Source organism: Dendrobates tinctorius, unplaced genomic scaffold (assembly GCF_039654945.1).
Source record: "Dendrobates tinctorius isolate UK_male_01 unplaced genomic scaffold, ASM3965494v1 ptg000155l, whole genome shotgun sequence".
Classification (NCBI taxonomy): domain Eukaryota; kingdom Metazoa; phylum Chordata; class Amphibia; order Anura; family Dendrobatidae; genus Dendrobates; species Dendrobates tinctorius.
In genome coordinates, this window is record NW_027361822.1 from 10,242,487 (window position 1) to 10,266,467 (window position 23,981).

The following is a 23,981-nucleotide window of genomic DNA, read 5'->3' on the forward strand; positions in this document are numbered from 1 at the left end:
TAAGCGTTTTGCATGCGTTTGCTGTTTTTTTGCGCATGCGTTTGAACCAGTATGTCGCCATGTTAACTCTAAAAACGCATGAGCATGCATGCGCATGTCCTAGCGCATGCGTGCGATCCCACAGACTGTAATGCTGTTTTTTTGCGCATTCCGTGTGCTAACGTGCGCATGCGTTTTTTGGAAGCAGTTGGGCACACAGAAAAATGTAACATGTAGCATCTGGCACGCTTGGGCGCACACCTGGAAAAAACGCAGCGCACGAAAACACACATGAACGCGTACATGCGCTATACCATGCGCCCACCATGTTAAAGATAGGGGAGCAATGCACACGAGGCACAGCGCAAAAAAACGTTAGTGTGAAACCAGCCTTAGTAGTTTGTTTTATCAATTAAAAAAATTCAAACACTTCCAATTTTGGAAGCTTCTTACTCTGCAGAATGTTTTTCCACACCTGCCTAAAACTTTTGAACATTACTGAATACAGATATAAAACATCTTAAACACACGAAGGATATAAAGGTGTGTAAACTGGATTTTATTTGCGTTTCGAAAACAGATGTTTATTGGAATTGTATACATTTCCTGCTCCAGCACTCAATGTCCTAAATTATTTTCCTTTTCTTATGCAGTGTTTGACTTTACTTTGACTTTAGTGGTTCTGTTGGTAAATTGTCAATAAAAAGAACATGGCTACTTCCGTGTGTGATTCATCTGACATTTAAGAATATGTGATTTGTGCCATGATTCCTCAGCTCAGAGTGTCTGGGACTCTGGCATCCTATCCTGTGCTGGGGCGTGCTGAGCTGTTAGTGCTTTGATTGACAGCTCAGTTGACCTGACACTGGAAGGTGCAGAGATTTCCACAGGTTCTCCCTGTTCTTGTTAATTGCCCTGCTATGTAGGTGAGCTGTCTAGCCCAGATCACGGCCAGTCAAAAACTTGTTCTAAGCTTGTGCTCTCTGGTATGTGTTCACCTGTTCCCTGTGCAGTAAGTTCTGATATTCTGCTGCCGACCTTTGGACCATATTCTGACTATCCGTTTGCTATTGCACCTTTGCATCTGATATTCTGCTGCCGACCTTTGGACCATATTCTGACTATCCGTTTGCTATTGCACCTTTGCATCTGATATTCTGCTGCTGACCTTTGGACAGTGTTCTGTCTACCTGTTTGTTATTGCCCCTTTGCTTATCTGCTATTTCTCTGGTATTCTGACCCTTCGTATTTTCCTTTGGTTTACTACGTGCTCTTTCGGTATTGACACTGGAACGTTTGACTCCGCTGACTCACGGCCTGTCCTTGGGTTGTGACTAGCGTCACAATTTGTGTGTAAAATGTTCTGGACATGAAAATGGTTTTCTATCTACAGTATATGAGTTCTCTGGTGTGCAACAAACTTCGTAAAATGATTACTAGGTTCTGTACATCGAAATGTTTTTTCCCCTGAGTGAGTTCTCTGATGTGAGCGGAGATGAGATCTCCTATAAAAACATTTCCCACATTCTGCACATGAAAATGGTTTCACCCCTGTGTGAATTATCTGATGTGAGCGAAGATTGGATCGATCATAAAAACATTTCCCACATTCTGGACATGAAAATGGCTTCTCCCCTGTGTGAATTCTTTGATGTTTAACAAGATCTCCTTTCTGTGTAAAACACTTCTCACATTCAGAACATGAAAATGGCTTCTCCCCTGTGTGAACTCTCTGATGTTTTGCAAAATTTCCTTGCTGTGTAAAACATTTCCCACATTCGGAACATGAAAATGGCTTCTTTCCTGTGTGAATTCTCTTATGTATAGCCAGGTGTGATTTGTTTCTAAAACATCTTTCACATTCTGGACATGAAAATGGTTTCTCCCCTGTGTGAGTTCTCTCATGTACAACAAGACTTGATTTATTTGTATAACTTTTCCCGCATTCTACACATGAATAAGACTCCACCCCAGTGTGACGTCTCTGATGCAAACAAAGATGTGTTCTCTCATTAAAACATATCCCACATTCTGGACATGAAAATGGCTTCTTCCCTGTATGAGTCCTTTGATGTTCAACATCCCTTCTGTTATTTTTACTGTGCTCTACAGTCTGTGATGAATGAGAAGACAGGACTTGTTGAAAAGGATCAGTTGAAAGCTTTTTGATGTGAAGACTTAGAGGTAGATCCGGGATAATGATATGTTCTTTATATGAATCTGGTGTGACACCATGATCATCTGCTTTAAAATGTGAAGATAACAGATGCTCTTCTGAGCTTCTTCTAAAGCCATCTGCCAAGAATAATATAGATTATATTTTTCTCCAATAACAAGGAATAAAGAAATATTTTTTTTACAATACTAGATATTTTAAGCATTTCTATGGAAGCGCTTCTATACATATTGTGGTAAAAATCAATTGAGTTAGAAAAACCTGACAATAGTAGATGTCAAAGCAGGGACTAGTAGATTATGATGTTTGGTGACCACATTGAGCTCTTTGAAATGTTTCATTTCTCTGAAGCTTTTTCATAGGATTATGTTTCTTTGTGTCGGTCACCAACCTTTTCTAGTAAAACGTCTAGTAAAGAACCATAAAGATAGCTGTAAAGCAGTAATATTTAAGGGGTTGTCCACTACTAGGAAAACCCCATCTCATTCTCTGTTTCCCGTGCCGGTGCTGTTCCAGCGATGTTGGCACTCCCCAGACTCACATGAAGTTATCATATGAAAAGTCTGCACCCAATCAGTGCCAGCGTCACTGTACCTGCCTTTAGACGTATAAGTAATCAAAAGCTGTAGCTGGCCACTCACTTCCTCTTGATTACTTATACGTCTGAAGGCGAGGACAGTGATGCCAGCTCTGATTGGGCACAAAGCTAATGCATCACAACAACCTCGCAGGAGACCCAAGAATGTGAGGACTTCTGGAACAGCGCCGCCAAGGGAAGCGAGTATCAGATTTTTTTATTATAACAGGGCCAAACATGAGGAATGATATGTGGTTGTCCAAGTAGTGGACAATCCCTTTTTAAGTGCCCAATGCATACACTCCATAACAGCCACATGTCCTTGAGTAAGTGCAGTGTTTTAGTATCAGATTTTTGTATTTTTTTTTAATTAAAGAGAGAAAGTTAAGTGTTTGTGGTTTGATTTTGACCTGGTTTTTAATTGACTTGACTTCTTAATTGTCCCCTCTTCTGTCTTGCTAGCTAGCTGCAGCCAATCTTCAGAATTGGACTTCACTTATGCCTGCCTTACCGGGAGTTGATCTTGTGCTAGATATTGACCTTAACTTGTATCTGACCTGTATCCCTCTGTTTAGCTGTCCACTTACCTGACTTCTGTGCATGACCTGACTCCACCTGTGATCAATTCTTGCACATTAGTGTAAACTGTAAAAGAAGAGGTGGTAAAATCCTGGATGGGAGGTATGTATCACCGAGGTGCCTAGCCTTGGTGTTGTGAAACCTAGAAGAGCAGTCTCCAGGTTTTAGGAATGATTGGAAGAGGCAATTAATTTAAAAGGCAGTTCAGCTGCCTCAGGTATAGTCTGTGAATAGCGGTGGAAACACTTCTTGGACTTGTCTGTGAGTTAAGGTGGAAAGACCTTGTGTTGCTGTAGTCTGATGCCAGAGTCTAAAGAATTGAGGACACTAATCTGGATGAGTGAGCCCACTCCAGTATTTGTTACCTACTTGAATATGAACTGTTTATTTTATGTTATACCTTTGTGCACAGAAGAGGTTGTTTTGAAACTATTGGAGGTTTTATGAAGTCAATATTTCACATTTGGAATAAACCGCATTGCCTGGGTGAACATTACCAGAGGATTAAAAGAAAATGCATCCCTGCGATTCGTGGAGAATGTGGGCAGTGAATCCAAAGTAACACAAATGGTTGCTGGACTTTATTTTCAAGGTAAAGGCAGCTGCAGGAGTCAAGCACGGTCATAGAAAATGGAGGAACTTGTCATGCAGCTGGTAAAAGCTAATATCCAGCAACAGCTGCAATGGCAGCAGCAACATCAAGCCCAGCTGGAAACCAATAAACTGTTGATGCAATAGTTATAACTGCAGCAGCAACAATTACAGCAGCAGCAGTGGCTCCAGCAGCAGATGGAACTTTCCCGTCAGGAAAACCGCACCAACCCCAACCGCCAGAGGTGATGACACCCAGCAGAGAGCCATGGATCGGGTTCTCTCCCCTCACAAGCAATACGCTGCAGCCTACTTAGATGATGTTGTCATCTTGAGCCATGGTTGAGGTAGTCATTTAAGTATAGTCCAAGCAATACCAGACACCCATGAGAGGCCAGCTTTACTATTAACCTGAAAAAATGTGCAATGAAAATGAAGGAAACCAAGCATTTGGGCTACAAGGTAGGCAGGGAAGAGAATAAACTCAAAATAAACATGGCAGAGGCAATACAGAGTTGGTCAAAACCACTCAGAAAAAGCAGGTCAGAGAATTCCTGGGAATTGTGGTTTATTAAAGGAAGTTAGTCCCTAATTTTGAGATTATAGCAGCCCCTTAAACGGATCTACTGTAAGGCACAAAATCAGCAATGGCTAGGTGGTCTCCACAATCAGAGGGGGCCTTTCAGGAGTTAAAATTAGCCCTCTGTAAACAGCCAGTGTTGATATCACGGGACTTCGCCGAGGAATTCATCGTTCAGACAGGTGTGTCAGATGTCGAACCAGAGGCTGTCATGTCACAGGAAATTAACGGGGAAGAACACCTATTAATTTATCTGAGTAGGAAACCGTCCCCTTGTGAGAAAAACTACTCCATAGTGGAAAAGGAGGCATTAGGCATCAAGTGGCCATTGGACACTCTAAAGTACTACTTGTTGATCCGGAAATTTAGGCTTGTGTATGACCATGCCCCGCTAAAATGGATGTGGGAGAGAAAGAGGAACTATGCTCGAGTAACTAACTAGTTCTAGGCTTTGCAAAATTTTCATGTCAAGCATAGGCCTGAGAAGCTGTATGGAAATGGCAATATCCTGTCAAGAGTGACACTGGTGGGCGATTCATCAAGACCAGCGACTCTCTTGCCTTTCTTGATGGGAGGAGGGCGTTTTGGAGCTAGCACTTCTGATTCATTAAGAGGATCACACCTCTTAATGAATAAGGTGAGGTGTGTAGTAATCTGGGCTATATACAGGGCCCAAGGCTCGTTTTACTCATTATAATCATCGGTAGCGCATTTCACCGGGAAGGGAGCTTTTCTGGAATTTGCGCACTGCTGACAATGCCGACTATTCTGTGAAGAGCCTCAGCCACTGTCAGCAGGATGATGACATCACATGTACATGCCAGCTAAAAGAAGTAGAGCAGCAGGAGATTATATGGAGAAGGAAGTATAAAAAACTTATTTTTAATAAAATGAATGAAATGGAGGTGGGAGAGAGGCTATTATGAATTAAGGGTGGGGAATGGGAGAGAGGAAATTATAATGAATTGAGTGTGTGAGAGAGGACATGACAATGAATTGGGAGAAAGAGACATGTAACTAGAATGAATCGGGGGAGAGGGTGGTGCCCAGTGGTGAGTCGTTGAAGATGCAAGAGTGACTGGTAATGAATTGGGGAAAGTAGTACAATGGCCAATTAATTTTATGTATTTATTTGGTGGGGAAAAATGGCTAATTGTAGTTAACAGGGGGCACAGTGGTGGATTATTAATTCAGATTTGTAATGGTGGGTTATCTAATAGCTAATTAGATAATAATTTGGTGGGTGCATGTCTGTATATAGCAGCAGAGGTTGGTGGGGATTTCTTAATCAGGAAACAAATGTGTCCATACACTAATCAAAAAGTGTTAGGGATATTTGGCTTTTGGTTGAAATTTATGGAAAATGTAAAAAGTTCACGCTACAGTGATATTTTATCATGAAAGTAAGGCATTTAAGTAGAAGCAAGTAATGGCGATTTCCTCATCTCAAACAATTTAAACAACAATCAACAACAGTGAAGGTTATACCCCAACAAAAAATATCAGTGTCTCAGTAACTTAAGTGGCCATGAGGATCAATTACAGTTTGACAAGGATGTCTCAAGCTGTTCACAAATAGAGTCATTGTCTGCTGAGACATGGCATCCCACTCTTCTTGAAGGGCGACCCTCTGGTCATTGAGGTTCTGGGGTACAGAGTTACAAGCCTCTACACATAGACTCAGCTGATCCCATTCAGGTCTAGTGAAAGTGCAGGCCACTACACTTGAGGTACCCCAGTCTCCAGCAGCCGTTCTCTAATGATGCAACCTCGATGAGCTGGAGCATTGTTGACCATGAAGATGTAATTAGGCCTGTGTTGTTTGTGCAACAAATATGAACCTAGCACTCAACTTAAAGGTATTTGTAAGGCGGTTTATTGTAGTACACAAAAAAAGACGTTTCGGTCAATGTGACCTTCTTCAGTTACGTGTGGTATATAGATTGTGTAGAGCTTATAGGCATCTATCAGAAAGGACGATGGTGCTTTAGGCATTGAGGAGAATGATCTCTCTAAGGTAATGAGCTTGTCAGTATATAGGAGAGGGGCAAACGTGCCTCCACCGGACATTTTGTAGGGTTGTTTGGCAGACTGCAGACAGTGTCTTTCCTTTCCTGTCCTTTCTAGTTAGTCTGGCCCCATCGTTTGCTCAGCCTATTTTCCTGCCTTTATTTGTGTTTTCATCTTGTCTCACCGTCAATACATGTGGGGGGCTGTCTCTCCTTTGGGGTCTGCTCTGGGGCAGTTAGTTTTCCCCTTTTCCTGCTTTAGGCTTATTTAGTTTCCTGGTTGTAACGAGGCGTCTAGGACCACCGTAGGAACGCACCACGACTGCTGCTAGTTGCGTGTTAGGATCAGGGGTCTGCAATCTGCATAGTTACCAACCTCTTTGGTCTTTGAGTTTGGTCTGAGACTTAGCTTGTATTGTTTTTTATTTCCTCCTTGGCTACCCGTTCATAACAGAGGGCGCAGCCTGAAATATAATTTGCAGGCTTGTTGAAACACCAAGAATTGATCTCTCCCTCCAGAAAATCTGTCAGGGAGGGATATCTTGGGTTCAGGCTGAGCCAGTTCCTGAACCAAGCCCCCAGAGCCCACCAACAGCCGCAGCTGCCGCACCAACCCTCCGCACAGCCCCCTAATCTCATTAGTAAGGATCTGCAGCATTTGGGCAAAGGGCTGAACTGGGTCCATGGCTCAGCAGAAAAAAAGTTATGGTTGGTGATAATGTCACGATGACCCGTCCTGTGTGATGCGACCCGCAGGCCGGTAACTGTAAACAACAAGACGCGGCACGTGATACTGTCCTGTGTGACACGGCCCGCAGGCCGGTAACTAAAACAATAAGACACGGGGAAAGGGAAAACAGTTAAAATGGTGGGCCCTGCAATAGGGGAGGGGGACATGGAGACTTCCTGCACTCCCCTGAGTCAGTGTCCCCAACGCTCCTAACGTTCCCTATGCCGGTTCCGCACCGGGCGCCGATCAGGAACCTGTCGCCCTAGCACACCCTACACCTATCCCTTGCTAGGGAGCAGGGTGGCGCAGGCACTGGCCCCACCGCTGTATTAATACACACTAAGGAAAAACACAAACAGGGAAACACCACTTAGCTTTACTCTGTTGCACTTGCTCCTGGCAACAGAGTCCACCACCAGAATGCAGCTCTCCTCCTGAATCGCTGCCACCAAGCTCTGTCAGAGCTACAAGGAAATCCCCTATGACTCCTTCCACACCAGGGCTAAGACAGTGCTGCAAGGAACGCTCTCCAGCTCCTTCCTCCACCAAGGATGGTTGAAATGAACACTATCACCAACACTGATTGCAACACCTGTGACTCTTTTATAGCAGAGCCAAAGCAATCACACCTGCATTATAATCATGTGCACTTAACTAAAGAAACAAGAGTGCAATGACGCTCACCACCACTGGGGCAAACTTAGAACAAACGACACCACAGTGCAATAATCCTAATGGCCACCGATGGCAAAAACCAAACTTAAGCACAGCTTAAGAAAAAAAAGGTTACCTGTGCTTTTTATCAGTCCTGATCCAGCATGGATCATGACACATAGTGCTCCATATAGTATACTGCACCCCCATAGTCCTCCATATACTATAAACATGGAGAGGGGTGATGTGCCAGCATCGTGTGGAGGGGGGTGGAATATGGGGACTGGGATGTGCCAGCACCGTGAGGGGGTAGGTGACATGGAGAGGGGTTTGTGCCTGTGTCAAGATGGGGGGGGGGGGTTGGGGGAGTACAGGGGGCAAACTTTCCTGTCAGACAATGTCACCCGGAGGACAGGAGACTCATTTCAATAATTTCCAGGAGCTCTGCCAGCTGTCAATGAATGGAAGCCTGCACTGGCCTGGAGAGTCTCATAGCACAAGATTTGTAGAAATATGTTAGTCTGGAGATCACAGAGAGTTGGCAAGGCAGGCACAGTGCACACTGTAACAAACTCTCAGCATTGAGAGGAGACAGTGTCAGCAGACACAAATATCTCTGTGACAAACTGTGAGAAGCCCTGCCCCTCTCCAGTCTGCAGGTCTATACTGCTGCTGTGAGGGGGAAGTCTCCATAATCACACATTCCTCCCGCCTCCGGGTCATGCAGTATCTATCTTCTCTATCTTCTCCGTGAGTCATCTGCCTCTTGTTTTCAATAATCAGAGCTATGTACAACCCCCACTCAGTCTCTCCTCACAACCGGGAGGGAGCAATAGTGACTGCTGTACCTGTGGTCGGGGGTTGTAGTATTTGATGTCTGGCACCTGCTGGGGGAGGCAGAAATGTCAGCTACAGTCTCTCTCCTCCTGGAGAGAGCGGCTGGACACAGTGCACATATCCTGGGCAGCCGCACTGTCTCTTTGCCAGTAAGTGGCGCCCTGCACCTGGCATATAAGATGACCCCTGACTTATGAGAAGATTTTCAGGGGTTAAAAAGTAGTCTTATATGACGGAAAAGGAAAATACGGTACTGTGATTGTGTGTGTTAATAAACAGTTTATTATTAAACGAATTCGGCACCAGCCAAGTGGAAATAAAAAAAGACAGACTGCGAAAAGAAGAAACTTGGAGGCTGAAAAAAGTTCGAAGAACTAAGCAGCATGGCTGGATGTTGAAAACCACTCGACAGGGAATGATATTGAAATCTCACAAAAATTAAATTCAGATACGTCGGAACAAGACAACCTTAATAATGATAATGACTCGAAAAACCAAAAATTTATAGGCGAAGAAGATATAACAGACCCAACCAATGTTACACCAAATTTTTTGGAAGATGAAGACTCTGCCTACTACAACGCCTTTCCTACTGTGATTGAAAATCAAGATAAGAAACGTAGGCTGATAGCGTCTGGTCCAATACAGTCTGACGGACCATTTCCCAAGGATATCAATCAACAAGGTCGATCTTTTTCAAGTAACTATTATTTTATCAACACAAAGTCAGGGTTGAAGCTTAAAAGAAGTTGGTTATGTTACTCAACAAAATCAGATTGTGTTTACTGCTTGCCATGTTGGCTATTCCCTCAGTCACAGTCGGAAACACTTGAATACAGAAATCGTGTATTACCATTTTCAACAACCGGAGTACGAGACTGGAAGCATATTTCAGAATGTATTTCAGTTCATGAAGCATCCAAAAGCCATACACATGCTTGTGAAGCTTATGAGCAATGGCGGAAACGTGGTACTTTAGAAAACGTTTTCGACAAAAATATGGAGAGTGAAAGAAGCTTTTAGCGTAAAGTTCTTGAAAGAATCCTGAATGTGACATTAACACTTGCAACATGTAATCTTGTGTTTCGTGGATCTATTGAAAAGTTAGAATATAGCAACAAAGGAAACTTTCTCTCGATAGTTGAGCTTTTGTCAAAATATGACCCAGTACTACAAGAATTGCTTCTGCGTCCGCAAGGGACAGTGAAATACCTCAGTCCTAAAATTCAGAATGAGCTTATTAATCTATTAGCCTTACAAATCAAAGATGAAATTATAGTTGAGCTTCAAAATTCCTTGTTTTTTTCATTGATCCTAGATACCACCCAGGACATAGCTAAAATTGATCAGATGAGTGAAGTTTACCGGTATGTCAAAATAGTTAATGATGAAGAGGGGAAACCTATTGAAATCAAAATATGAGAAACTCTTGTATCCTTTAGAGAGATAAAAGATCAGTCTTTGCAAGGTCTTGCAGAAGAAAGAATAACTTCATTGAAGGAGAAAAACTTGGATTTGACCAAATGTCGGGGACAAGGCTATGATGGTGCTGCAGTCATGAGTGGGACTTACAATGGAGTGCATCAGCGTATTAAAGAAAAAGCCCCACACGCATACTTTGTGCACTGCGCTGCTCATAACCTTAATTTAGTGTTGAAGGATGCTGTGGAAGAGAACCGAGTGGTGAGCCAGTTTTTTGAAACAATTCAAAGTGTATATTGCTTTTTTGGTAATAGTATTGTTCGCTGGCAAGATTTAAAATCAGTGTACTGCATCGAAGCTCAGCCCGATTCACTGAATTCGAAATCGAAAGTAACACTGAAAACTCTTAATCCAACTCGCTGGTCTGGCAGACATGATGCAGTGTATGCACTGAAACACAGGTTTTGTGACGTGATGAAAAGTCTTACTCGCATAACTTTGACTTAAAAAAAAAAACAAGGAAAGAAATGATGCACAGCAGCTAAAGAACAAACTTGAAAGTTTTGATTTTGTATTACTTTTGGTTGTGCAGTGTGAAGTCTTAGAGACTCTCAACCTCGTATCGAAATCCTTACAATCTGAAACCATGGACCTCTTGTTTGCATATGAGTTACTGGGTAATGCATTGCTAAAGATAACCGAAATGTGTGAAAGGTTCGAAGCACTTGTTTCTGAAGCATCAGATGTGTGTAGTCGATGGCGAACAAAAAAGTGAATTTCACCAGAACAGAGTAAGGAAAGTGAAGAAACACTCTGATGAGTTGTGTGAAGACGAGAGATTAGCAGACCTAAAAACTTGTTTCCGAGTTACTGTGTTCTATCCAATGGTAGACACACTGTGTACTCAACTTCATCTCCGCTTTGAAGGGATGAAAGCTGTTCTTGACTCTTATGAAGTAATACAACCTGATTTTTTTGGCCAGTGCAAGTGAAACAGATATTCACAAAAAAGCTGTTGATTTTGTTAACAAGTTTGCAGATGATGTAACTCCAGCCTTTCCTTCACAGTTATGTTCAGTAAAAAATTTGTTTCAAAAGCAACTGAAAAAAATGAAAAGTGTTAAGGAATTTGCTGATTTCCTAATAGTCGAGCATTCTTCACTTTCATCAGCGTCGCTGTGCACGTTAGTAACCAGCGGGCTGATGCAGGAAGCTGGTAACTAACGTACACATTGGGTATCCAAGGGACGTGCGTCCCTAGATACCCGATGTGTACGTTAGTTACCAGCTCCCTGCATCAGCGTGCTGGTAACTAACGTACACATCGGGTATCTAAGGGACGCACGTCCCTTGGATACCCGATGTGTACATTAGTTACCAGCAGATCGCTGGCCTCCCGCCTGTCACACGCAGCGATGCGTGGTGGCCAGCAGGAGACCAGCGACCAAAAAAAAAAGAGTCCTGGCCTTTCGCTGTCACACACAGTGATCTCGCTGGTGAGATCGCTGTTGTGTCACAAAAATTGTGACTCAGCAGCGATCTCGCTAGCAAGATCGCTATGTGTGACGGGGCTTTAAGGCTGAGCGATCCTTCTGTAAGCTTAAACTCATAAAAAACTACTTGAGAAGTACTATGGCTCAAGAAAGACTCAGCAGCTTAGCTTTACTTTCAATTGAGAATGATCGAGCTCAACAGATCAACTTTGACAAAGTAATTGATGAATTCGCTTCTCTGAAAGTTAGGAAACAAATGTTTAAGTAGCTGTTTAAAACTGAACAAATTGGTAATGTTTAAGTAATGTTATGTTTAAGTGAACAAAGTTTAAATATATACTGTTTAAAACTACTTAATATTTAATAAACATACAGTTATTTGAAAATTGTGCAATATTTGGAATTATTATTCACCTTATTAATTTTCAAAACATTCACTGAATATTTAACTTCTAAAACTTGCATCATAAACAAAATCTATTAAAGGTCTTGTGGAACGTGGTGAAGCCTGTGTGTTGTATACAACAATGCGTAGCAGGCTTCACCACGTTCCGCACAACCTCTAGTAATTGAAATGTTGAGGGGCCCCACTATGAAGTTTTGCCCCGAAGTTTATAGTTACGGCACTGGTAACACACTCTAAAAAAAATCAACACATAGTCGTAGTATCAAAATAATTTGTTACTTCTCTGCAGTTAGTGGTCCCTACTCACCTGGGTGGTTATCTTTAAGACTCTCCTCTTTACACTGCTCAGGATCCCTCACATTTGTCTCTGTAGTAATAATATGGGTCAGATCTTCACCCTGAAAAAAATATTGTAGTAGTGACAGACAGATGGAGAAGTCCCATCTATGATCAGATCTAATCCTGCCATCTCCACCGTTCTCATTACACAAGTATAAAAAAATATAATACTGGTGGATAAAACAAGACTGAGCACAAGACCTTCACAGCCGTCTACACATCATAGGGGAGATCTCAGGACACCTTCTCTCATCTACCTGATGATCCTGAGGAACATTGGGATTTTCTTGCTTACAGTCCTGTAGAAGAAGAGGACGGGGACATCTCTCTGGTGTTTTCCTCTTACTGGATAGAACTGGAGGAAACACATACAGGGACTGAATTCATTCTTTACATACAGATAATTATAGGACATGTATATTTAGTCCTGTCTATTACCTGGTGATGTGAGGGGCTGGGGAACCTCCATCATGACGTCCTTGTACAGATCTTTATTTTTTTCTAAATACTCCCACTCCTCCATGGAGAAATAGACGGTGACATCCTGACACCTTATATGAACCTGACACATACAATGACACCATCATCCCTCCGATCCCTTCAAAGTGTTACTGTATAATGTCCCAGCATTCCCAGCAGTGTCACCTCTCCAGTCAGCAGCTCAATCATCTTGTAGGTGAGTTCTAGGATCTTCTGGTCATTGATGTCCTCATGAATCAAGGGGTGAGATGGAGGCCCTTTGATTGGGCTCAGGGGTCTTCCCCATCCCTCAGACACAGGGTCCTGACAGCGCTCACTGGAGATCGTCTTCACTACTGTGTAATCCTGGTTATGGAGAGACACATTAATAAACCTCACTACAGACATTTCCAGAGTCCTCACCTCTCCAGTTCTGTCCATCTGTTATTCCCATAGATAAGAATGATGTAATGTGACGTCATCAGAATCTCTCACCTCTCCAGTAAGCAGGAAGAGGATCTCTACGGTGAGGTGTAGTAGCCTCTCAACTATCTTGTCCCTGTTCATATCCATCCTTGATGGTTTGATCAGGAAAATTCAGTTATATAGAAGGGATCTTAAATTAGAGGGATCTAAACAAAACAAAAAACAAAATCACACAAATCCTGAGGGGAAATGTATAATGAAATGTAACGTTTAGATGTTGAATTCTCTTTTCTTGTATGGACTAGAACATGAGAGGAATAGCTTACATAGACAACACCTTCATGATGCCAATCACTGGCTGTTTGTCACTACTTCGAACACAGATTTGCTGCTGGGATCACATCTAGAGGCTGGCATGACAGCAAAGTAGCGTTGTAATGGGAGAGTCATGGAATGATTAATGAACAGAATCCGTGTGCACTACTATATTATGATGCCGAGGTAGGTTCCCAAACCGTGTCAATATATGAAAAAAGAACCTGGCACTCAATTTAATGTGATAACATGAAACAGATGATTTATTCAATCCCAGACAGTGGTATGTCAAACTTTTCGGTCAAATACATAGACCTTCATCAGTTGCTGTGAGACATATAGAGATAATGTAATAAACATACAATACAAAAAAATGGATGTGGGAGAAAAAGGAAAAAAAAGGGAAATAAACTATATATAAAACAAATGCATGGCAAATTGATTCATAAGAATGATACTTGTATTAGAAGAAGTGAATCAAGGCACAACCTAAACGTATTGGTGTGTATTAAGAGGAATGACATACCGTACTCCAATATGCAGTGGGACGAAAAGTGGTCAGCATTACCATATAGTTACTGGCTATGGTGGGGTCGATGCCTACAATATAATGAAATAATGTACGAGTTGGAAATAAAAAAGTTTAGGAACTGGGGACGCCGAGATGGGTTTACATACCCGTGGGAAGTTTACACTGAAGCCCGTTCAGTATTGTAATAAGAATATTCTGAGGACTGTCAATAGATCCCGGAACTTTTGACAGTCCTCAGACCAGCGGTGGACACTGCGTCTGCACCACCGATTCCCAGGTAAATGCCAGCTAGTCACCTCCATACTTCCCACACGCTGTGTCCTTTTTACCCAGCGCAACTAAGCTATTTTCCCTTTTAGGCTGCCTCAACCTATTCTTATTACAATACTTGAACGGGCTTCAGTGTAAATTTCCCACCGGTATGTAAACCCATCATTGCGTCCCCAGTTCCTAAACCTTTTTTATTGTCTGGGATTGAATAAATCATCTGTTTCATGTTATCACATTAAGTTGAGTGCCAGGTTCTTTTATCATATATGGAATGATTAATGTCAACAAACTATTTTTATTATTTTACAGCATTCTGGGTATTTTTCTTCATATCTATCTATTAATGAAAAATATATTTTAGAACAACAACCAGCAGTTTCTTCCTTGGAGTCGGCAGCAGTTACGCAGTTCATAGATTCATCTTCCATAATTTATGTCTCTCCTCTCCTTGATTTGTCACTCATCTGCCCTGCACTCTTGACCCCCCCAGCTACATTTTGGGTCTCTTTAGTGCGTTGCATCAGACCTAGTCATGGTCAGAAGATCGATCGCCAATCTGAACAGGAGAGGTGGTGCAAACTGATTCCCAAGACCAGGTGCATCGGTCAGATAAGTAATCTATGGCCCTGAGAACCTCCTCTGATATGACGGCACCCGCGGCTCTTCTCTTGATTAGCTGTTGTGGCGTGATCCCATCGTTGTAGCAAATCCGAATTTCTTGGTCAATTTTGAACAGAATGTTGCGGAGGGGGGATGTCATACCATGTGGGACTCATAGAATACCCAACAACGAGACTTCACACAAGGCCATATCATGTTAGACATAATCTTTATTGAAAACAACCATAAAACATTAAAAAATGGCAGGTACCACAGAGAACAGGAAAAAGGTGGGTGACCCAGGAAGCGACTTGTGCTGTTATTTTATAATGCGCTCTGTGGTGCAATTGACAAATGAAATGTTTATATACATATACCACCCCTATTGTTCGATCTTTTTTATATGCGCATAGTTACATAGAACCAATCTCGTTTTAACATGCGTATATATATATATATATATATATATATATATATATATATATATATATATATATATACACACACACACACACACACACGTAAATACCTTTGGATTATATATATTGTTTGGGTCGCTTCCTGGGTCACCCACCTTTTTCTTGTTCTCTTTGGTTACCTGCCATTTTTTAATGTTTTATGGTTGTTTTCAAAGATTATGTCTAATATGATATGGCCTTGTGTGAAGTCTCGTTGTTGGGTATTCTATATATATGTGCTTCATGACCTTGTTTAAGGGATTTGCTTAGGTGTCTTCATGTGGGAGTCATGAAAAGGGCATTGTACAGTATGTGACCACGTGCGCCTGTTTCCTGTCTTTCAATGTTGCAAAGTATCTTCAGTGGAAGTAAATATTATGGGTGTTAGAATGTCGAAACTCACGAATAGAGAACCGGTAGAGATGAACGAAGCATTTGAACTTGCAATTCGTTGACTTTGCAGAATTGTATACAAAAAATTTGCGTCAAATAGATTCCTGCAAGTCTAAGGACTGGAAACCATGGACCATAAGAGCTTACACTCTTACGCCCGGTCCTGCCCACCACTGTACAAGGTGTGATAATGAGTTAGATGTGATTGCTGCAGGGCAATATGGGGAGGCAATGGAAGTAGCAGGAATTAATATCCAAATTATCATAGACAATTAGCATATGGATACTATAAAACTTAACATTTATTTAATTACAATATAAAATGTAAAACATTCACAACAAAAAAACCACCCAAGTGAACAAAAGAAACAAAAAATGACACAGGAGCAGGACAAATGATTAAAAACCTTATTGAACGAATAGGTCTGTCATATAACACCACAGAAAAATCCTTTTGGATTTTTTTACAGATAGACACAATGTGGTCTACAGGACTATAAATGTAATCTCTTGTATATTTTATTGACCACTAATAATGCCCATTAATTCACCAAATGTTCCCAAGCATCAGAAGGTGTATTTATAACCAGGCCACCACAACACAGACCTATATAACATATTTACATATAGCAGCGAGTTGAGGCATAAAATATAAAAAACGCATCATCATAAATCTTCACAAGTATTAAGGTACCTAATAGAAGGTCACGGAATCATGCCACTCCATTCCAAATTCAATGGGCATTCCTTGTCACACGTTATTGGTACAAAAAACTTTTTATGATGATGCAGTGTGCTCACTTTGAAATCATACACATCTCACACAGTCCTTAAACGGACATTATCAGATCTCACCCATACTACCGGGAAACCCACGCCTCAGCGTCAAATGACACGGGTTTCCATATAGATGGGCGACTTCACTCTGCCTCCGTAATGTACAGCATCTCCAGACGCGTTTCGTCCAAGACACGGACTCATCAGGGGAGTTGGAATAAAGTAGAGAGCTGCCTTACCAATGTCCTGGTCTGCGTGACATAAAGAAACCCGGGAGACGCGCCACACGAAGCCACGCCCCCAGCGCGTGGTGCGCTTCCGGTCCATGGACCGCATATCCTGTGTATGGAACGCACCAACGGCTTCCACAGTATACAATCTCCATGGAGACCTGTAAGTCCCCTGGAATAGCCGCAAATATAGCGACCATGGAAAATCATGGAACAACATCCTTAGTATAACTAATAGTTGTCCAAGGTTGGCTGTACATAAAAGATAACCCAAATCTCATACTACAGGTTAAATTAAGGGACAGTCTATATGAGACAATGATGCATTCATCAATCTATCATTGTACACAAATCCCCAATGGTATGATTCAGGATCCCTATCGACCCCATAATAACCCCAAACCTCAGGAGTGTCGCAGTGTCATGGGACTACATGTTCGTAAAACACTCAGAAAAAAACTTTTTTGAGAGACAAAAAACTAGAAAATAGGTATAACAGAATTCTGATGAAAAGGGATATTTGAAAAAGACGTCTTCTCTTTAAGTTGTTCTGCAAGCTTGAAGAAAACTTTTAAAATTGTCACGTGCAAAAAAATGATAGAAAACACACAGTCTTCATTCTCACTCACAGGAGTGGAATTCTGGAGTTGGAATGCCTGAGAGGACTGGGCGAGCTGAACCACATGTATCCACCACCCCCTATACAGGGAGTGTTAGGGGCAAGCCCATGACATCATGGTACCCCAACAACAACGGAGGCGGCTCCAGAAATGTCAGTCAATAGTACCAAAAAATGGGAAATTTGTATAGGAAACAGCTATAGGATAACTGTTCATTCAATCCCAACGGTTGCACTGTTTTCAGATGAAAAATCCACTTGCTCTCCTTTTGAAGGATGAGCTTATCCCAATCACCCTCCCCCTCACGGGTGCAGTGATTTTGTCAATCCCAATAGAGATCAATTTCAGATCCCCATGATGTAAATGCATGTGATTAGCAACTGGGTGTCTCTCTTATTGCTAATGTCACGGAGATGCTCACAAATCCTTTGATGGAACTCCCTTTTTGTCTTACCCACATACACAATTCAGCATCTACATGTGGCCTTGTACACCACACCTTATAAAATATCGAACTGAGTAAGCGGTACCCCTTACATTACTGGTGAATGTTTTGCATTGTGTGATTGATGTGCACGCCTTGCAATGACCACATTTATGACACCCCTTTATTTGAGCTGCCAATCCTGTCTCTTAAAAACCTGCCCCTTCTATACATGATCTGCGGGGTAGGGGAGATATATTGATTGATGTCCCCATCTATCATTAGTATCACCCAATGCCTCTGTAGGATTGATCTTATCTTATCCGATCCATTAGAAAACTTTGCTATGAATCGGATATTAGTTTCATCTGCGTTTTTGGGTTTTGAAACCAATAGGTCCCTCCTCTCTCTTCTCCAGGACTCTTTGTAGGCCTGTTTCAAAATCCCCTCTGGGTAGCCTCTGTCCAGAAACCTCCCGCGTAGGTCCTTCATCTCCAAACAATTTCTGCGTATCCTCAAAAACTGGCTTTTAGGGATTCCTTTCTTGAGTGCATAAGGGTGGTTACTTTCCCACCTTAGTGTGGGTCCTACTAGAAATAACACCCAACAACGCTCCTAATGCTTCAGTGACCACACGTTCTGGTTATTGTAAACTAAGAATCGAATTTCAAAATTTTCTAACTGGCGCAAAACCACGAATTACAGGAAAATCAACTCCTATCAATCTGCTCAACTCTGCTGTATAGACACAATACTGAGGGGTTACTGCCCCCAGTAATGGAGGGGTTACTGCCCCCTGTGCCCAGTAATGGAGGGGTTACTGCCCCCTGCCCCCAGTAATGGAGGGGTTACTGCCCCCTGCAATGGAGGGGTTACTGCCCCCTGTGCAGCCCAGTAATGGAGGGGTTACTGCCCCCTGTGCAGCCCAGTAATGGGGAATCTCCAGCACCTACCTCCACCTGCAGGGGGCGCCATCTCCGGGAATGGAGGGGTTACTGCCCCCTGTGCAGCCCAGTAATGGGGAATCTCCAGCACCTACCTCCACCTGCAGGGGGCGCTATCTCCGGGAATGGAGGGGTTACTGCCCCCTGTGCAGCCCAGTAACGGGGAATCTCCAGCACCTACCTCCACCTGCAGGGGGCGCTATCTCCGGGAATGGAGGGGTTACTGCCCCCTGTGCAGCCCAGTAATGGGGAATCTCCAGCATCTACCTCCACCTGCAGGGGGCGCTATCTCCGGGAATGGAGGGGTTACTGCCCCCTGTGCAGCCCAGTAATGGGGAATCTCCAGCACCTACCTCCACCTGCAGGGGGCGCTATCTCCGGGAATGGAGGGGTTACTGCCCCCTGTGCAGCCCAGTAATGGGGAATCTCCAGCACCTACCTCCACCTGCAGGGAGCGCTATCTCCGGGAATGGAGGGGTTACTGCCCCCTGTGCAGCCCAGTAATGGGGAATCTCCGGCACCTACCTCCACCTGCAGGGGGCGCTATCTCCTGGAATGGAGGGGTTACTGCCACCTGTGCAGCCCAGTAATGGGGAATCTCCAGCACCTACCTCCACCTGCAGGGGGCGCTATCTCCGGGAATGGAGGGGTTACTGCCCCCTGTGCAGCCCAGTAATGGGGAATCTCCGGCACCTACCTCCACCTGCAGGGGGCGCTATCTCCTGGAATGGAGGGGTTACTGCCACCTGTGCAGCCCAGTAATGGGGAATCTCCAGCACCTACCTCCACCTGCAGGGGGCGCTATCTCCGGGAATGGAGGGGTTACTGCCCCCTGTGCAGCCCAGTAATGGGGAATCTCCGGCACCTACCTCCACCTGCAGGGGGCGCTATCTCCTGGAATGGAGGGGTTACTGCCCCCTGTGCAGCCCAGTAATGGGGAATCTCCGGCACCTACCTCCACCTGCAGGGGGCGCTATCTCCTGGAATGGAGGGGTTACTGCCACCTGTGCAGCCCAGTAATGGGGAATCTCCAGCACCTACCTCCACCTGCAGGGGGCGCTATCTCCGGGAATGGAGGGGTTACTGCCCCCTGTGCAGCCCAGTAATGGGGAATCTCCAGCACCTACCTCCACCTGCAGGGGGCGCTATCTCCGGGAATGGAGGGGTTACTGCCCCCTGTGCAGCCCAGTAATGGGGAATCTCCAGCACCTACCTCCACCTGCAGGGGGCGCTATCTCCTGGAATGGAGGGGTTACTGCCACCTGTGCAGCCCAGTAATGGGGAATCTCCAGCACCTACCTCCACCTGCAGAGCCGCACACCACATATATGGCTGCTCTGTGCGCACAGGACCTGGGATGAGGTCACAGGAGGGGAGGAGTCAGGGGTCACATGATCAGGGGCCTCAGTGTATGCAGGACTCTGCTGTGCTGGTTGTCATGGTGCTGGATGAGGGGAAGTTTCTGTGTGGGGTCAGGAGGGGTTTACAAGGTGGATGTAGCAGAGCCGCGTGTGTACAACGTGTACGGAGCGGAGCGGAGCCGCGTGTGTACGAGGTGTACGGAGCGGAGCCGCGTGTGTACGAGGTGTACGGAGCGGCGCCGCGTGTGTACGGGGTGTACGGAGCGGAGCCGCGTGTGTACGAGGTGTACGGAGCGGAGCCGTGTGTGTACGAGGTGTACAGAGCAGAGCCGTGTGTGTACGAGGTGTACGGAGCGGAGCCGCGTGTGTACGAGGTGTACGGAGCGGAGCCGTGTGTGTATGTGACACCCCAGAGTCTGGTTGCCACAGTGACATTGCCTCCCTCTAATGGGTAAAGTCATGCCTGGATGCAGGAGGGGGGGCCCCCATGCCAGGTAACAGATTACATTACAATTCCTGCTGCAGGTCAGAAAGGGGAGCTGCCTTATAAATTCTGGCCAGCAGATGGGGATAGTGAGTCAGCAAGGAGTCAGCTGAGAGAAAACAGGGGAGTTGTCATGGAAACGAGAGCAGCTGAGCAGAGGACAAGACAGTTAAGCCTGAGGTGAAGGATCTTTTCTGGAAGATCCAGTCAGTTGAAGATGGGGAGCTGATCTGTGAGAGGGGAAGGACAATAGCAGAGACAAAAGACTCCAGGGAAGTTAAAAAACTGCGTATAGCAGACCCCAGAGCGAAGCGCTAATAGAGAGAAAGGGACGCCAGAGTCCTGGGTGGGCAGTAGCTGTATGTCCTGACCGCCGAATCTGGAAGTACAGGGGACTGCAAGTTCCTGAGCAACATCGAACAACTGAGGGCACAGCAGCAGATAAGGAGCCCGGGGCTGACGGTGAAAAGGACGGTACCCGTGGAATAGGCTCACGCTGACAAAGCGTGATAGAGGGTCGCAGCTTAGTTACAAACAGCAGAGACTCGCACACAAAGCGCAGAAGGAAGGTGCCAAACCCCCACTTAAGAATCATAGAGTTGGAAGGGACCTCCTGGGCCATCTGGTCCAACCCCCTGCTCAAAGCAGGATTCGCTAAATCATCCCAGTCATATGTCTGTCCAGCCTCTGTTTGAAGACTTCCATTGAAGGAGAACTCACCACTTCGTGGCAGCTTGTTCCACTCATTGATCACTCTAACTGTCAAAAAGGTTGGCAGGGTGGATCCCCTGAATGCCTTCAGGCGAGCCGGACTCAATCCATCACCTGTATGTGGTACTCCGGATTACAACCACTTGCAAGTAAAAGGTAAAGAAACTGCACCTCTCTGTGTCCTCTTATTTCTCTGCACCCCAACATTCACCGCCATCTGAACTATTAATCAAATATATTTGCCCTGGGGTCTCCGCTCTACCTGTGGGGAGCTGATCCATCTTGGCTGCGTCACCATCAGCCCCAGGGGACCAAAAACTGCAGCGTCGGCCATTAATTGCCGAACACCATGGGTGGCGTCACACATGATTACCACACAACTTACCGCTATTTTATTACTGGACGCGCAGGGCCACGGACCGGGTCACTGCCGCCGTGACATCCCCATTGAAGTTAACGGGCCCGGTACCGAGTAACCTAAGGCCCTGCGGGGCGCTCCAACTGGCGTCACGATGAACAGGATTTATCGAGCCTAGCAAAGCTGGGTACAAGGAGCCTGGCAAAGTTGGGTACTGTGTGCCATAGACTTTATTAAACTGCGTGCTATAGACTTTAATGAGCTTTCAAATAACTGCCATAACTGCGTCACACAGTGTGTGCGAGCAGAGAGGGGTGTGCCATTGTGGGCGGAGCCAGAAATAAAGCACGGCGCAAAGCCCTGCCCACACTCTGACGTGAATGGGCAAAGTGAAGCTGGAAGATCCGATTTAGAGACAAGGAAGAGCCCAATCCAGCCTGTCAGAGGACAGCTGTTGACAACAGTAAGGCTGTGTGCCCACGTTGCGTTTTTGCAAGCGTTTCCGCAGCGTTTGTGCCGGCTCAGACGCTGCAGAAATGCTTACAAGATGCTTCTAATTCATTTGCATGCGTTTTTGGCTTTTTGTGCCAATGCATGCGTTTTTAACCGCTCAGGAATCGCTTAGCGGCTAAAAACGCAGCATGCACATTATTTTCCGCATAGCTGAGCGTTTTTAGCCATCCCCAATGTTCCCAGAAATCGCGTGTCAAAAAACGCGTCAAAAACACGTCAAAACGCGCAAAGAAACGTGCGTCTTTTCCCGCGCGTTTTCTGGGAAAGGGGATCCTTTTCCTGAGCGTTTAAAAACGCTAGCATGGGCACATACCCTTAAGGTACACTGAGGGAGGAAGAAAATGCCCAACTCGGGTGGAGATTCAGCGGCAGTCGCAGCCGCAGCCTCCATAATGCCGCTATCAATGCCATATATACCAGGAGCGGCCTGGTTACCACAGTACTCAGGGGAGTCGCACACCCTGAGCGATTTTAAAGAAAGACTATGCAGTGTGTTCAAAGTGTACCCCCTGTCTGAGAGTCAAAAAGTCAGTATCCTTATTGGCCAGTTAACTGGTGCAGCCCAGAGGGAAGTTAAGTCCTGGCCGGACACTGATAAAGGAACTGTCAAACAAATCTTGGCCAGACTGAAGAACACTTTTGATACCATCACTGCAACGGAGATAAAAATGAGATTCTTTGGGTGCAAACAGAGGGTGCAGGACAGTATATGGGACTATGCCCTTAACTTTCAGGAGGCGCTACGGGCTGTAAAGCAGGTTGACCCTGAGAGCGTGCAAGATGAAGATAGATTATTAACGGAGCAGTTTATAGAGGGACTCCAGTCTAACAATCAAAGGACATAGCTGCGTATAATGGCCCTACAAAATCCTGAATTGGACTTTGCACACTTTAAGGATAGAGCCATCCGAGTGCTGCGTGAACCAAATCCTAGCAGCACAGAGCCCTCTAAGCATCCAGCATTTACATACCAGCAGGAAGCAGCATCCTTTCCAAAGACCCCTATTGAGACTGACACGCTGTCCCAAGATGATGACTCTGCTGCAGACTTACGTCTCCAAGTCATGGAACTAACCAAAAGTGTGGCTGTACTCACAAAAACTGTGCAGTCCCTACAAGTGACTCCAAAGAAAAAGATTCAGCTGGCCTCCAGTCCAGATGATGTCCCATGGCGACAACAGAGGAGAATCCCACCGACCAGAGGGAGAGATAGCGATCGTTACGACAAGGATGGACAGCCTATCTGTCACCGCTGTAACAAGGCGGGACACCTAGCAAGATTCTGTCATTTAAGCAACCCCTGGGGCAAAGGGCCAATCCCCAGGAGTAAGACGACCAGGCCCACCAACTTGGCGAGACAAGTACATAGGAGGACGGCCAGTCCTGCCGTTCGTGATTGACGGCTTTCCGATGAACGCTTTTTTGGACATCGGCTCCCAGGTGACAGCGATGCCATATATTCTTTTTAAGCAGTGCTGGGCTGATTCAGACATTACAGCCCAGATAAAAACCTTGCCATCCTTGCCAGCAATGGTTAGCCCTTGCCTCTGATGGGATATAAAGAGGTGACCATCAAGATTGGCCGAGTAGAATTGCAGTCGCAAGGTTTGATTATAGTTGATATTGACAAACGAGAATGCCATCCTATGAGCACTTTAGGCACTAATGTAGTTGAAAATTGTCTTGGAGAAATTATTGTTTTGTTACAACAGGTAGCTGAGACCGCCAGTTCCA

The 23,981-nt window shown here is 44.8% G+C and overlaps 1 protein-coding gene across 4 annotated transcripts; it reads right to left on the minus strand.

Annotated features, from left to right (window-relative positions):
• Positions 1-517: 517 nt before the first annotated feature.
• LOC141051200 (oocyte zinc finger protein XlCOF7.1-like) lies at positions 518-20,250 on the minus strand. Of its 4 annotated transcripts, none has more exons than XM_073548069.1 (7): positions 20,120-20,250; positions 13,327-13,463; positions 13,018-13,197; positions 12,811-12,934; positions 12,630-12,727; positions 12,341-12,431; positions 518-2,274 (listed from the first exon to the last, which is right to left on the minus strand). In XM_073548069.1, exons 2-7 carry the CDS (start codon positions 13,402-13,404, stop codon positions 1,367-1,369), a joined length of 1,479 nt encoding a protein of 492 aa, XP_073404170.1. In that variant the 5' UTR covers positions 13,405-13,463; positions 20,120-20,250; the 3' UTR covers positions 518-1,366. The 4 variants fall into 4 exon arrangements, with proteins under 4 accessions (XP_073404170.1, XP_073404172.1, XP_073404171.1 ...); XM_073548071.1 differs by lacking the exon at positions 20,120-20,250 and adding an exon at positions 19,346-19,414; XM_073548070.1 differs by lacking the exon at positions 20,120-20,250 and adding an exon at positions 19,002-19,080.
• Positions 20,251-23,981: the final 3,731 nt, after the last annotated feature.